The sequence below is a fragment of the Calypte anna genome, chromosome 2 (genome assembly GCF_003957555.1).
Source record: "Calypte anna isolate BGI_N300 chromosome 2, bCalAnn1_v1.p, whole genome shotgun sequence".
Taxonomy (NCBI): domain Eukaryota; kingdom Metazoa; phylum Chordata; class Aves; order Apodiformes; family Trochilidae; genus Calypte; species Calypte anna.
The window spans coordinates 104,518,899-104,533,298 of NC_044245.1; the positions used below are offsets into that span (position 1 = coordinate 104,518,899).

The window sequence follows — 14,400 nt, forward strand, 5'->3', positions numbered from 1 at the left end:
CCCTTTAATATATGTAGTCTTATATCATTCCCCCTCTTCTCAAAGCCTTGCGGTAGTTAATGTTCTTTAAGATTGTTCTCATTTTAGTAACTTGATCTTTTTTTTTTTTTAGCAAATTTGGACACACTGTGGCTTCCAGTCAAAGACCCATTTCTTGGCTGTCTTCAAAATATTAAGATCAATGATAAACATGTCTCCATCAGAAGAATTTCAGAGGTTCATGGTGTAGTGAGTTTGCACGGGTGCCCAGTGAAGTAACTTTGCTGCTATGGTACTTGTACACACATTGGGTTGGGTCTGCTGAAGTACTGTGTGAATTCATGCAACCTGGGCTCTCCTTTTGCTGACCACCGTGTGACTGTCATCAGGTTGGTGAGCAAATGCACCCTCCAGATGTGAACTGCACCAAAGCAATTAAAAGATCTGCTTTGATAAACTCCCTTTTAAATGTTACTGATTTCCAAGGTAATCCATTGTGCCTTTTGAAATATATGCAGAAAATATAATTGTATATATACCCTACTGGGCCAAATTCTGCTCTCACCCACAACAGCATAGTCTTGAGTACTCCACTGTCATAATTTTGGAAATTTGCCTTAGTGCTGGTCATCTTGAGAGCAAATTTGATCCACTAATATAAAGTTTTATAAAAATGTAAATCTCTTGAGACTGATGTTTATACAGAAGTGTACATTAATGTTAAAATAATAATAATAATAATATAAATGGAGTTTGAAGCACTTTAAGGAGTGAAACTCTGGGAGTTTGTTACAATGCTAGGAATTCTAAGGCCAAATAAATGCAGTGTGTTCTTAGAACCACCCATTTTCTTGTTTGTTGATTATAACCGGGTGTTTCATTTTTGTGTCTTCTACTGGCTGCTAAATCCTGCTTGTTTATGCAAATATTTCTATAGCTTTAAGAAGCTGATTTGCCTGAGTAAGCAGGAGTCCATCAGCTCTGCTTATTAGACTTCGGTTATATAAAACCTCAGAAAGAGAGTATGTTTTTCTTGTAATCTTCAGAGCCAGAAAGTCTCCCCCATAGGCTGCTTTTCTTTTTCTTTTTATTTTTTTTTTTCCTGATTGAATGAAGACAAGCTATATTAGGAACAGCAGTTGCACCTGCTACAGCTCTGTAGTGTGAATTGTTGGACTAAACCAGCAAAACTGTTTTCTTCAACATTCAGGCCTTTACTTTGAATCCAATTGTGACCCATGGCGGAGGGCAGGCAATGCAGTTTGCTTTATTCTCCTGAATACAAGGCTGAACTGGATAGACTTGACATAGCTGCTTCTTTCACTGTCATACAGAAGCAGCATTTGGATAGTTAAACTTTTTTTTTTCAATCCTCTGATACCAACCATCTTTTGAAACATTAAAACATGTTCTAGGTGGAGTAGATAGTGATGCAAGCAAACCCTCCTTCCCACCCAATGCAATTTTTACTCCCATCTTCTCTCTGTCTTCTTTCCCAAGGTGCTGTTTGTTTGGGATGAGGTGCTAGCTGGGTTAATAGCAAAAGAAACCTTACGGCTTTGGTCATTAATCCCTTATCAATTTTTTGCAGCTTTGCAGGATGGCAAAAGTGTCAGAAAGATTTTTCACACCAAGTTCTGTGTTGCTTTTTCTTTTCTTTAGCAACTCTGCTACATGCAAATCTATGTCTGTGTCCATTCTCAGCTGCAGAATTAGTTTGGCAGCAGAAGAGATGCAGTGAAAGTGTGTTGGGATTGAGGCCTCTGCAGGAACAGAGGATTGGTATATAATGGCAGAGCTCTCTCTTTGGAGATGCTCTGCATAAACAGCTTCTCCTGTATGGCTGCCTGCTGCATAGGACAGAAACATCTCCTGGAGATGTTTCGGTGTTACGATCCGAGTTATTATTTATATTTTGATTGCGAGGAAAATTCAGCCACTGACTCAGAGACGACGCTTGAATTGACCAATAACCAGACTGCTGGATCTGAAATTAGTTACAAAAGTTTATTTCTAAACAGGGAAAGCTGGTTATACTAGCAATAAGACCTTTTGTATAAAGTAACCACCTTAATCGATGGTCGTTAAGAGTAACAAAGGGAGAAACAAAAGAGAGAAAATATCACCCTCTGCGCAGGACCAGGCCTCGGGCTGGAGAGTTGCTCCTGCTTCCTCGGGCTGGAGCTGCTCCTGGTTTTCGCCGTTGAGTCGCTGCTCTGTCTTTCCGTAGGTGGAAATCGGGGTGACGAGCTGAGGAGACGTCGAGCCGAAGAAGCGCGCACCTTTCCCGTCTTTTCCTAGGGTTATTTATCCCCCAAAAGAAAGGGGGGGTCACTTCATTCAAGGTGGCCCTGATACATGCAAATCTCCAGGCTTCCTGGGATGAGTCAGTTCTTATCTTTGTGTCCTGGAACCCTGCTAGGTTTGGGCGACCAGGTGTCTGTCAGGCATTCCTTGAGATAAACATACAGTATTTACCAGCCGGGTGAAGGAAAAAAACTGGTCCGAGAGACGTATTTTATATTTTCAGTTCCACATCTATACCACATTCGGTTTGGAAATTTTTCAAAAAGCAACATCTGAATCCTTTCTTTGTGTAAAGTCCCCTGGCTTTGAAGTAGGTGACTGTCAAATACTCAGGTGGCCAGAAGTCTTAAAACACTCAATTGATTTTAGTTGGCGCTGAACATTTCTACACAGAGAAAGGAAGAAGAGTCAAACTTTTATCACACAATTCTGTAGTAACATTTCATTTCTCATGTCAACCAGATTGCTCTCTGAAGCAGTTTTTCCTAGTCACAAAAACCTAAAACCTTTCCCTTCTTCCCTTCATCCCTCAGAAAAAGTAAGCACGGCAAAGGTTTTTATATCACAACCTTGAGCCAGGATTTCAGTTCCCTTCCATCTGATTTTTATTTTAGCAGAAGTAGTTTTAATACTGACAAGAAGAAATGAAAATCTTCTGTTCAATATCTTCATTGATGATCTAGATGAGGGGATTGAGTCCATCATCAGCAAATTCGCAGACGACACTAAGCTGGGGGGAAGTGTCGATCAACTGGAAGGCAGGAGGGCTCTGCAGAGGGACCTGAGAGTTGGGCTGATTCCAATGGGATGAGGTTTAACACGGCCAAGGGCCGGGTCCTGCACTTTGGCCACAACAACCCCATGGGGAGCTACAGGCTGGGGACAGAGTGGCTGGAGAGCAGCCAGGCAGAAAGGGACCTGGGAGTCTGGATTGACAGGGAGCTGAACATGAGCCAGCAGTGTGCCCAGGTGGCCAAGAAAGCCAATGGCATCCTGGCCTGTATCCGGAACAGCGTCGCCAGCAGGTCCAAGGAAGTGATTCTGCCCCTGTACTCAGCACTGGTGAGGCCACACCTCGAGTACTGTGTCCAGTTCTGGGCCCCCCAGTTCAGGAAGGATATCGTGGTCCTGGAGCAGGTCCAAAGGAGGGCAACCAGGCTGGTGAAGGGACTCGAGCACAGATCCTATGAGGAGAGGCTGAGAGAGCTGGGGCTGTTCAGCCTGGAGAAGAGGAGGCTCAGGGGAGACCTCATTGCTGTCTACAACTCCCTGAAAGGAGGGTGTAGCCAGGTGGGGGTTGGTCTCTTTTCCCAGGCAACTCTCAGTAAGACAAGAGGGCATGGTCTTAAGTTGTGCCAGGGGAAATTTAGGTTAGATATTAGAAAGAATTTCTTTACGGAGAGAGTGATCCGGCATTGGAATGGGCTGCCCAGGGAAGTAGTGGATTCTCCATCCCTGGAAATATTTAAAAAGAGACTGGATGTGGCACTCAGTGCCATGGTCTAGCAACCGCAACGGTGGTTCAAGGGTTGGACTCGATGATCTCTGAGGTCCCTTCCAACCCAGCCAATTCTATGATTCTATGAATATATAAAGACTTCAGTAAATGTAAGTTACAATGATTAGTAAGTATCAAATGCAGTACAATCCTAATGCATAAAAAAAAAGTTTCTGATTTTCAAGTTCTTTGTTTTTGGGTTTTCTTCCCCAGTTTCTCCAGTTGTATTTCCATAGTTAGGCTGTCACATGTTGCTGGGACAATCTGTAAAAGCAAATTTTAGGTTCAGGTTTTGTACTTTAACACAGATAAATCTGTACCAGACTGATAAACATGTAATAGAAGCTTTTTTGATCCTAAAGAGCCAGTGGGTATTCTTTATACGAGGAAATAAGTTGTCTTGTCTACACCCTAACTGTATTTCATGCATTGTCTGTTTTGTGTGTAGAATATTCCTAATTTTCTCACACAGGAAACATCATCTGGAAAACAGAAACCTGAATTTTCAGGTATTTCAGGTCCTAAATGGTAGACATAATTTCAACTGTAAAGATTCTTTCTCTTCAGGTTCACCAAGAAAGATCCTTGTTACAGTCAAAAGAAACAATTTCTTGGTTACATTTTATAGATCAGAAGTTGAAAAATCTTGTAGTAAGTTAAAATATTAAGAGAATAAATAGAAATGTAAACTGTGGGTAAACACCTTGTCATGGGGTATTTTACTGTTGTAACTCATACTTGCAAGGCTCTCATCATCTGATGAGTGTTGGCATATGACAGCAACTTCCATGGATTATTGTATCTCCTTTGGCAATAGCATTTCAGGTGGATCTCCAAAGCTATCAGTTCCCATGTGAGAATAAAAGTAAATAACTCCCACAGGAGTTTTTTATTCTCTACTCATCTTATCTATTTGCTGCTATTCAAGCCTTAGAAATACTGATATTTTCAATGGTAAAGACTCTCAACTCCATTCTTCCTTTCTGAGCCTATGTTTTAATCATTGCTTGTGTTCAAGGATGCAAAGATATTACAGCTTGCATTTTGCTTCATTCACCTTAAAATTAGAAGTAATAACCAAAGAAATGCATATGGTGATGTCTTCTGGCAAGATTTTGGTGTAGAGTTTGTCTCTCTTGAAATTCAAGCTTTTGAGAAGAGTTGTGGAAAGTTTAACGAAAAAGGATCAAATACAGAGTTCGATACACTGGAGAGTGTGACTTGGGAGTCACCTGTGAGCTGCTTCATTTCAGCTCTCCCTCCTGCTACTAGCTTTGCCTTTTCTGGAGTCCTGTATGAATTATTTAGGGTTTTTTTTCTTCCCTCTGCTTCCCTTCCTGTCCCTCATAAAATGGCTTGGAAAATGCGGTCTTACTGAAAACACTATAAATGCATTATGGCTTTGTAATAAACTCTTGCCATGCTTTTTGCCTCTTACCATTCTCCTTGTGGCTTCCTCAAAAAAACAAACAAAAGAAAAAACTTCTGCATCTTTGTCTAATGATGTAAGGAAATTTAGGGCTCAATAGTCCAGTCTTCCGTAAATCTGTCTTTATTTTCTAAAAATACATTAAATGGATGTGCCTGGCAAACGGAACTGCTTTACCTTAAAGGGGATAGTGCCGTAATAGAATGCTAAAGCTTTCCTGAAGGTATTAAAGCTGCAAGGCATAAGCATAAACCAACTTTGTGCAGCTGGCCTACACATCTCAAAACTGTGAGAGGCTGGGCATTGCCAGAGCTGTAATGAAGAATCCTTCGAGTAGAAAGAAAGCAAGCAAAACCCCCAATGAGTCTGTGTTCTCTCTGCCAATTTTGGAGATCCTCTATGGCAAATCAAACTGTGGCTTCATATCATACTGTGTCTCCTGGTTTGCAGCTGAGAACATTCCAAATATATGTAAGGTTGTTTTTTTTTTTTTGAAGCACACTCCTAGCATTACTTTGCACCTCAGCCAGTTAGTGTATTTCCTACAGGTTGTTCCGAATGTGAAGCATTTGTGAAATAATCTATGAGATGTGGTTTCTTTGTTAAGATGTCACCCACTCGTTGAGAAAGATTGAGCACTGCTGCTTTATTACACAGAATAAAAAGACAGATAGTTAGCATCATGATCTTTTGTGTCTGTTCAGTTATATTTAAATTGGGGACAGCAACAGATTTCTCTTTTGTGCAGGAGCCTGTCTCTAAGATTCCTGTCACAGGGGGACTATAGACTGGTAAGAATGAATAATTGCATTCATAGGAATGTCAGTAAATTATAAATTAGTATGGAAGAAGACTGTCAGAATTTCAGTCCAGAAAGAACTATTCAGATCTGTTTTTTGAAGCCTGAAGTCATAATGAAGAAAATTATTTTAAAGGATACAGAAATAAATGGCTCCATGTCCAGCTCTTGAAGTTTTAATTAACAATGTGTTAGTAACATAATGAGATGAGATCTACCAGCATGAGATATTACTTAATAGAGGATTAATATTGTTAGGTAACAGCACCTGCCATAAATCTTAATTCTGGATCCTTCCGATTGCTTTCTTATCAGAATTACTCTCCAGATGCTACAAACCTAGAGTCAGTAATACACCCGGATACCGAGTCCTTCTGGCTAAGGCAAGGGTTTCAGCTAATAAAATTTAGCTGAAAACAGGATGACAAATCAATACTAAAGGTCTTACTTCCCCTTTGCTGTACTCAGTTAAATCAAAGGTAATGACATACCCCTGGGGACAGTAACCTAAGTAGTAAGCTAAAGGCGCTCTGGGCAAGTCTCCAAGAAAATACATAGGTGTGATCCAAAGTTCAGTGACTTAGTGGGAAGATCTAACTGCTTCACAGGACTTTGTCTCTCACACCTCAAGAAAATGTGCTGAGTGTCTTACATACAGTTTCTAGAAAATCTATTTTAAGATATTGACATGGTTCATAGAGAATTGTTAATGTCTATTAAGCTTGTTACGCAATAAAGGGCAGGGCACAGTCTCCAGAAAGCTTAAGATGACCCTTCTTATGCAAATACACATAAACAGATATTTTAAGCAAAGGGTTATTTGCATCAGCAGTAGGGGTTGAAACAAGGAGACCATGCAAACAAAACATTCTGCCTGATGAATGTTGACAGTGAAGGCAGTGCTGGGGGGGTGGTCTCACTCAGACCACCATCCATGAGCCAGCCTGAATGCCCAAAGAGCCCACCTGGACTCCATCCTTTCCCATGCTGTGTGAAATCAGGAGTAACCACACTCATCCCACTATGTCTTTATTGGGCTCAAAGAAAATAAAACCCTTCTGGGAACTTCACTATCCTGGCATGCAGAGGAGTAAAACCAAATTTTGAAGTGGTAAGTTGTGCTTAGTTAGATTCTTGTTACTTACCATCACGTTAAAGGAAGAAAATGTTACCCACTGCTGAGCCACTTAAGAGGACATGTGCTCACTGTTTTCTATGCATATTGTGTTTATCACAAAAGATGAAATGAATCAACATGACGTATATACTCAGAATGAATTTAATTCAAAACAGGCACCACAAAACCACCAATGATCATCACAGTTATTTAATTAAAATGGAATGAATAGGTTAAGTCTTCCAAAGAGACAGTGAATGCCATCAAAGAGAATAAAGGCCAGGTGCATGATCAGTATAAATTAACATAGCTCTATTGTTCTTGGATTTGGGCTGATAGGAAAAATAGATTTAGTTTTGTTTGTGCAGCCTCTTGTTTTTAAATGTTGGGAACATGATTTATAGATCTTATGAAAAGCACTTTGCTACAATGAGTTGAAACAAAGAATGTTTCACTTAACTTACTATGAAAAAAATACTGTATTTTTTTACCAGTTCAAAAAAATTACCTGAAGAACAAATACGAGTCTGTAGGACAGGCAGAAAGAAGAAGACTTAAGAGTTGAACAAGAAAAGGTAAATAAGGAAAAGTAAACCTTAAAACTGCTCTGAGAGGATTTACCCCTCCTACTGTCTACAGGAGAGAAGCAAGTTAGGAACTGTGGTGACTTAGCTTGAGAAAACAATTTCAGGCTCTGTGGTGGTGTCAAGGAGCCCAGCCACTGCTCCCTTCCAACCTGAGACTCCATGCTATGCTTCTGGGCCGCTCCCGTGTGCCTGCCTGGCATCCATCCCGGGTGCTCCATGGCCCAGCCCCTGCCTGCTGCAGGGCAGGGTCCCACTGCCATGAGAGGAGTGGAGGGAAATGGGAGGAACAGCATTTCTCAGGCTTCACCTCCTCTCTGACAAGATTTTTAGCATCTAAACTCAAAAATATCTGTGTTGGGAAGTTCAGGAAAGTGGTAGGCCAGGCCTGGCATATGACAGGAGGGAAAATTGCATAGAGCTGCCACCCCCTTTATTTTGCTGTCTGACCCCTTTCCTTTTGTTTGTTGTACTTAGTATAATGGAAAAGAACATCTGGACTCTAGTGACAGCAAACCCAATTTGCATGCATATAGCAGATCATTAAGCATGTGCCTATCTGCAGCTGCAAACAGCAATTAGTCATAAGATAGCTTTCCACACCCCTTCCTGCCTATGCTTTGGTTCCCCTCAGAGGGACATCTCATGTGTGCATATCTGAGGGGCACTAAGCACTGGCCTCCTTTTTATTTGTGAAGATAAGCTTAAACCCTCCCGTTTATCTTTGACTAGGATGAATTTTCTCCTATATATCCAATCTCTTATAAAAACTTCTTTCTACATAAGACATGATGCACATGACCCAAATCCAAACACCCATGTCTGCATCCCAGCTAAGATGGGGCTATAAGCAGGTCTTCCTCCTTGTTCCTTCTCTCAGATCTGAGGAAACTGAGCTCTGGAGAGTCCTTTCTCACTGCTGATATTTTCTGTGTCTGACCCCTGGCCTCTCTGCAGCTGCCCAAGGCAAATACTGGCTTCTCTATTCCCTGCAGCTATAAAGATGCTTACATTTGCCTTACAGTTTCCACTTGAGGCCTATGGAGGGCACATTATAAAATCAGAGAATCGTAAAATGTTAGGGGTTAGAAGGGACCTCTGGAGATCACCTAGTTGAACCTCCCTGCCAAAGCAGAATAACCTAGGGCAGGCTACACAGGAACAGTTCCAGGCAGGTTTGGAAAGTCTCCAGAGAAGGAGACTCCACAGCCTCTCCAGGCAGACTGTTCCAGTGCTGTCACCCTCACAGTAAAGAAGTTTCTCCTCATGTTGAGGTGGAACTTCCTATGTCCTAGCTTAAGCCCATTATTCCTTGCTCTATTACTGGACACTAGTAAAAGAGTTTGGCCCCTTCCTCTTGACACACACCTCTCAGATGTTTATAGACATTAATAAGATCCCTTCTCAATCTTCTTTTCTCAAAGTAAAACAACCTCAGCAGTTCTCTCAGTCTTTCTTCCTAGGAGAGGTTCATTGGACTCTTCCTAGTAGATCCCTGTCTCTCTTCAATTGGAGAGCTTCAATTGTCCTGTGTTCCAGGTGTGGTCTCACCAGTGCAGAGTAGAGGGGGAGGAGCTCCTCCCTAGATCTGCTGGACACACTTTTTTTTCCTGATGCACCCTAGGATATCACTGGCCCTCTTGGTCCCAAGGACACATTTCTTGACTCATGGAGAATTTAGTGTCCACTAAGACTCCAATGTATTTTTCCATGGAGCTGATCTCTGGGAGCACATCCCCTAATCTGTACTGGTGGTTGGTGTTATTCCTACCCAGATGCAGGACTCTACACTTGTCCTCTACACTTGTCAGCTTCATGAGGTTCACTTTTGCCCAGCTCTCCAGCCTGCCCAGATCTCACTGGATAGAAGCACAGCCTTCTGGTGTATCAGCCCTGCATCCCAGCTTTGTGTCACCAGTGACCTTGCTGAGGGTACACTCCATCCCCTCATCCAGGTCGCTGATGAAGATATTGAATACCACTGGGCCCAGTAGTGATTTTGGATTGACAGGAAGCTGAACATGAGCCAATAGTGTGCCCAGGTAGCCAAGAAGGCCAATGGCATCCTGGCCTGCATCAGGAACAGTGTGGCCAGCAGGTCCAAGGAAGGAATTCTGCCCCTGTACTCAGTGCTGTGAGGCCACACCTCGAGTCCTGTGTCCAGTTCTGGGCCCCTCAGTTCAGGAAGGAGATTGAGGTGCTGGAGCAGGTCCAGAGAAGAGCAAAGAGGCTGTGAAGGGATCCAGCACAAGTCCTGTGAGGAAGGGCTGAGGGAGCTGGGGGTGTTCAGTCTGGAAAAGAGGAGGCTCAGGGGAGACCTCATCACTCTCTACAACTCCCTGAAAGGAGGGTGCAGCCGGGTGGGGGTTGGTCTCTTTTCCCAGGCAACTCTCAGCAATACAAGAGGGCATGGTTTTAAGTTGTGCCGAGGGAGGTTTAGGTTGGAGATGAGAAAGAATTTCTTTCTGGAGAGGGTGATCAGACATTGGAATGGGCTGCCCAGGGAAGTAGTGGATTCTCCGTCCCTGGAGCTATTTAAAAAGAAACTGGATGTGGCACTCAGTGCCATGGTCTGGTAACTGCAACGGTAGTGGATGAAGGGTTGGACTTGATGATCTCTGAGGTCCCTTCCAACCCAGCCAATTCTATGATTCTATGATCTCTGAGGTACACCACTGGCCACAGGCCTCCAACTTGACTCTGTGCTGTTGATCACAACCCTCTGAACTTTGTTGTTCAGCCACTTACCAATTCACCTCACAGTCCAGTCGTCTGTCCCACAATTCTTGAGTTTTGTTATAATGATGTTATGGGAGACCATGTCAAAAGCTTTACTCAAGTCAAGGTATACAATATTCACTGCTCTCCATATAACCCACTTGGTTATACCTTTGTAGAAGGATATCAGGTTAGTCACCCTTACTAAATCCATGTTGGCTACTGATAACCTTCTTTTCTTTCAAGTGGTTAGAGATGGCCTCAAGAATGAGCTGCTCCATCACCTTTCCAGGGATGGAGGTGAGCCTGACTGGTCTGTAGTTGCCTAGGTCTTCCTTCTGCTTTTTGAAGACTGGGGTGACAAATCACATCAAGTCAGTTCATATATGCTTGTCTTTCCAGTCATAGAGAATCCCCTGGCCAGAAGCCATAAGGTGGCATTTTGCCACCCAGGACAGGTGTCCTCACTTCTCCTGTACCAGAGTAAAATTTTCTAGACAGGTAAACCACAAGTTGCTCAGGGCTGCAACCAAGGGACACATTTTAGAGTCGTTTACAAAGCACAACAAATTTCTAGTTTTGTGAAAAATAAGGACTGTGTTGCATGATTCTAAATTTCAGCCTCTGGCATCATATCTTTTTATTTATCTGTGTGGTAAAACAAAGTGTAGTAATAGGGCAGTCTTCAGCAAGGGCAGGTGCAAGTCAGAGAAGAAAGGGCTGGAGTGTGATCAAAGGGACCAGTGTGCCTCAAGCAGGGATTAAATTCAATAGAATGACCTGGACAAGTATGATTATTCCATGTGGCCCTTTGCATTTGCTCACTGCATAATGAGCTGCCTGATCAAAGCTTTTGCTGAAGTAAGAGTCTAATACCTACATAATGGTCTCTGCTGGAGAATTCCTATGCATGTTCAAAATAACCTTTTTGGGTATTTTTGGCAACATTCCATTAGATTTACTTGTGTGTGTGTGTTAATTGCATGTAGGCATTTCCAGCTATAACAAATCCGTACAAATTGCAGAAAGTATTTACATCAGGTACTCATTTGAAAATATAACTGCAGCTTTCAGTAACTTGTTAAGACCCAGAGACCTGTTTGAAAACAAAAGTTAGCTTTTCCTGTAGGTAAAATGAAGTCTTCTGTGTTTCAGTGGGGAATACTAACCTAGGTTCCTTGTGAATGTCCTATAACAGCAATGCCCAAAACAACCCTGACTAACACCAACAAGCACTGTAACACAGTCACATGCATCTGCATTTCAAGCATAGCTGTACTTACGGGACCACATTCCAACACAAAATCCAGAAAAAAAAATTAAGGGTTTTATTATTAGAATAGGTGAACTCACTATTTTTCCTTTGGGACTGACAGAAAGTTAAAAAATATGTGAATCTACTTGATTTTAGGCAAACAGAATGAATAGACAGACTAGTGTGCCCATGAAACTGGCCAGTAGCACAGGTACTTGCTGTGTAACACCTACCTGACTTCAGTAAGGCGTGTAGAATCTGTGGAGTAGTATGGTAACTCATCTCACAACTTCAGTTGTATAAAAATTGGGTATCTTAGAATCATAGAATTGTTCAGGCTGGAAAAGACCTTCAAGATCAAGTCCAATCTTGTCCTAACACTATTACCTTATTCCTGATGACCCACCTCTAAACCATGGCCCCAAGCACCACATTCAGATGACTTTTAAACACATTCAGGGATGGAGACTCAACCACTTCCCTGGGGAGCCTGTTCCAGTGCTTAGCAACCCTTTCTTTAAAGTTTCTCCTGATACCCAACCTAAATCTCCTGATGCAACTTGAAGCCATTTCCCCTTGTCCTGTCATCTGTCACCAGTGAGAAGAGACCAACCCCACTCTCACTAGAACCTCATTTCATGTATTTGTAAAGAGTGATAAAGGTCTCCCCTCAGCTTCCATTTCCCTAGACTATACAGCCTCAACACCCTCTTCTGTAGGCTTTTCTTCCATAATCAAAGGAGGGGGGTTACTACTACTTCCCATTACACAGAATAAAATGTCACTATAAATACTTTTGTCACTCATCCTTCTCAGCACTGAGTTGCCCAAATGTAGTGTGCTTAGCTCCCGGCATCTCAATACTCTGGTGCTGTGACTCATCATGATGGTAAGACAGGGCTTGGATCTTTGACACTAGATTTGCCACCATCTTATTTTTCAGTGTTTTTTTGCTACTGTTGGAAAAAAATCTCTATTAAACTAAACGTTTTGGGGATGAGCCAGACATATTGCTGGGCTCATATTTTTCATCTTAGTTTCCACTTTACACCAAGAAAATGAACATATATGAACTATTCTCTGTGTGTGTGTGTGTGCTTTGTACTATTCAAAGCATGAGAACCTGAAGAAAATGTAGGCTGAACCCCAAGTGAGAGGAATACAAAATAAAGAGATGTGAGACAGAATGTGTGTTTATGTGTGCTTGTGTATTTACAACCCCTCTAAAAATAGGTAAGTGCTAGAGCTATTAAAACGAAAGGAATAGAAGGAAAAAGAGTGGAACATTTGCTGGATGAATTGCAGTAGAAAAAAAAAAGCATTTGAGACAATTTCTAATGGAATGAAAAATGGGAAAGTGTACTGAGAAAATAAAAGATTATTTTTCCTGGTGCTATGTCTGGTACAGGAACTCTGAAAAAAATGGCCTGCAGTAAAAGCAAAGGTTTCTCACTGTATTATCCTTGTTATTGCTGTGTGTAACTCATAATGGCTAAAATTACGCAACTCATTTTAAGATGCCTGTCTGGTATGTAGCTCTCAGCTTCACAAAACACTGTTGGTAGAACAATAAATGGTGATTCAGTACAGAATAAGTCACCCAGTATGTGGTTTTAAAAGGCACTGTGCTGTTTAAGGACTGTGACGTTTTCAGTATCTAAATGACACTTTAAAAAGGAGCAGGGTTATTAAATTTGTTAATCTGCTGTTACTTTAATAAAAACCTTGTTGCATTTCAAGATTCGTAAGTCACTCCTGTAGTTACCATTTCATGCACACAGATTCTTGACTCTGCCATCTTGCTTTACCTGCAATGCAGAGATTCATTGCAGAGCAAACTCTGCCACTTCCCGTAGTGGGAACTGATTCTGGCAGTCACTGCGCAGAGGAATCTTTCATTCCCAAGAGTGCTTCCCAATTCACATACTTTGATTGACAAGTGCCCAACTAGGAGCATGCTACATACCAATTTGGATAGAGTACCTAAATCACCTAAGTTTCCAGAAGTAAGAGGAAGAATGGGAAGAGCTTATGATAAGCAGAAAGAGAAATCGCCTCTTATTTTAGAGAACAGGAACCTCAGTCAAGTGCATGCTGCTTATTTCATTACCAAGAGATTATTTCAATACCAGGAGATAACACATCCATTCCTGGTATTACTTCATTTCATTATGAAACTGTCAGCTCAAAATCTGGCCGGTCAAGAATCAGCTTCCAGTCTCTTAATTCTCTTTTTAATTACATGTTGGATACAGAAAATAATCTCACCAAATGGCAAATGTATATTTTTTATGTCTGTTTTATAGTTCTACACATCAAAAAGTGAAGAATGTTCACAAAAACTGATGTTTATGAAAACAGAAAAACATGAAAGCAAAGAACAGAAGATGATATAAGCACATGGCCCTGTCTAGCTCTTGTCTTTAGCTAATGCTCTAACCTGGGTGTATATAAATATACACACTGTATGAATACACACTTAAGAGAAAATGATCCCTTCCCTTTATACAAACAGACATGATGACTTCTCTTGCAAATTAAATGGTTCTCTAAATTAAATGCTATCACCAGTTATTTTCCTGAGTGAGCAGCAAAAGTGTTCGCACCAAAGCAAAAGCTTCTCAGATGAAAAGCCAGTATCTAGAAATGAAAACTCTGATATCTGGGGTAGCATCTGTCTCTCAATATGTTTTTTAGGCTTTTTTCTGTCTAAT

At 41.6% G+C, this 14,400-nt stretch overlaps 1 protein-coding gene across 1 annotated transcript in view; it reads left to right on the plus strand.

Annotated features, from left to right (window-relative positions):
• LAMA3 (laminin subunit alpha 3) overlaps positions 1-602 on the plus strand; it is a 120,356-nt gene extending 119,754 nt beyond the window's left edge. Inside the window, exon 77 of the mRNA XM_030444678.1 lies at positions 113-602. Coding sequence (XP_030300538.1) covers positions 113-258 — 146 coding nt within the window. The 3' untranslated portion in view covers positions 259-602. The remainder of the gene's footprint in view (positions 1-112) is intronic.
• The last annotated feature ends 13,798 nt before the right edge of the window (positions 603-14,400 follow it).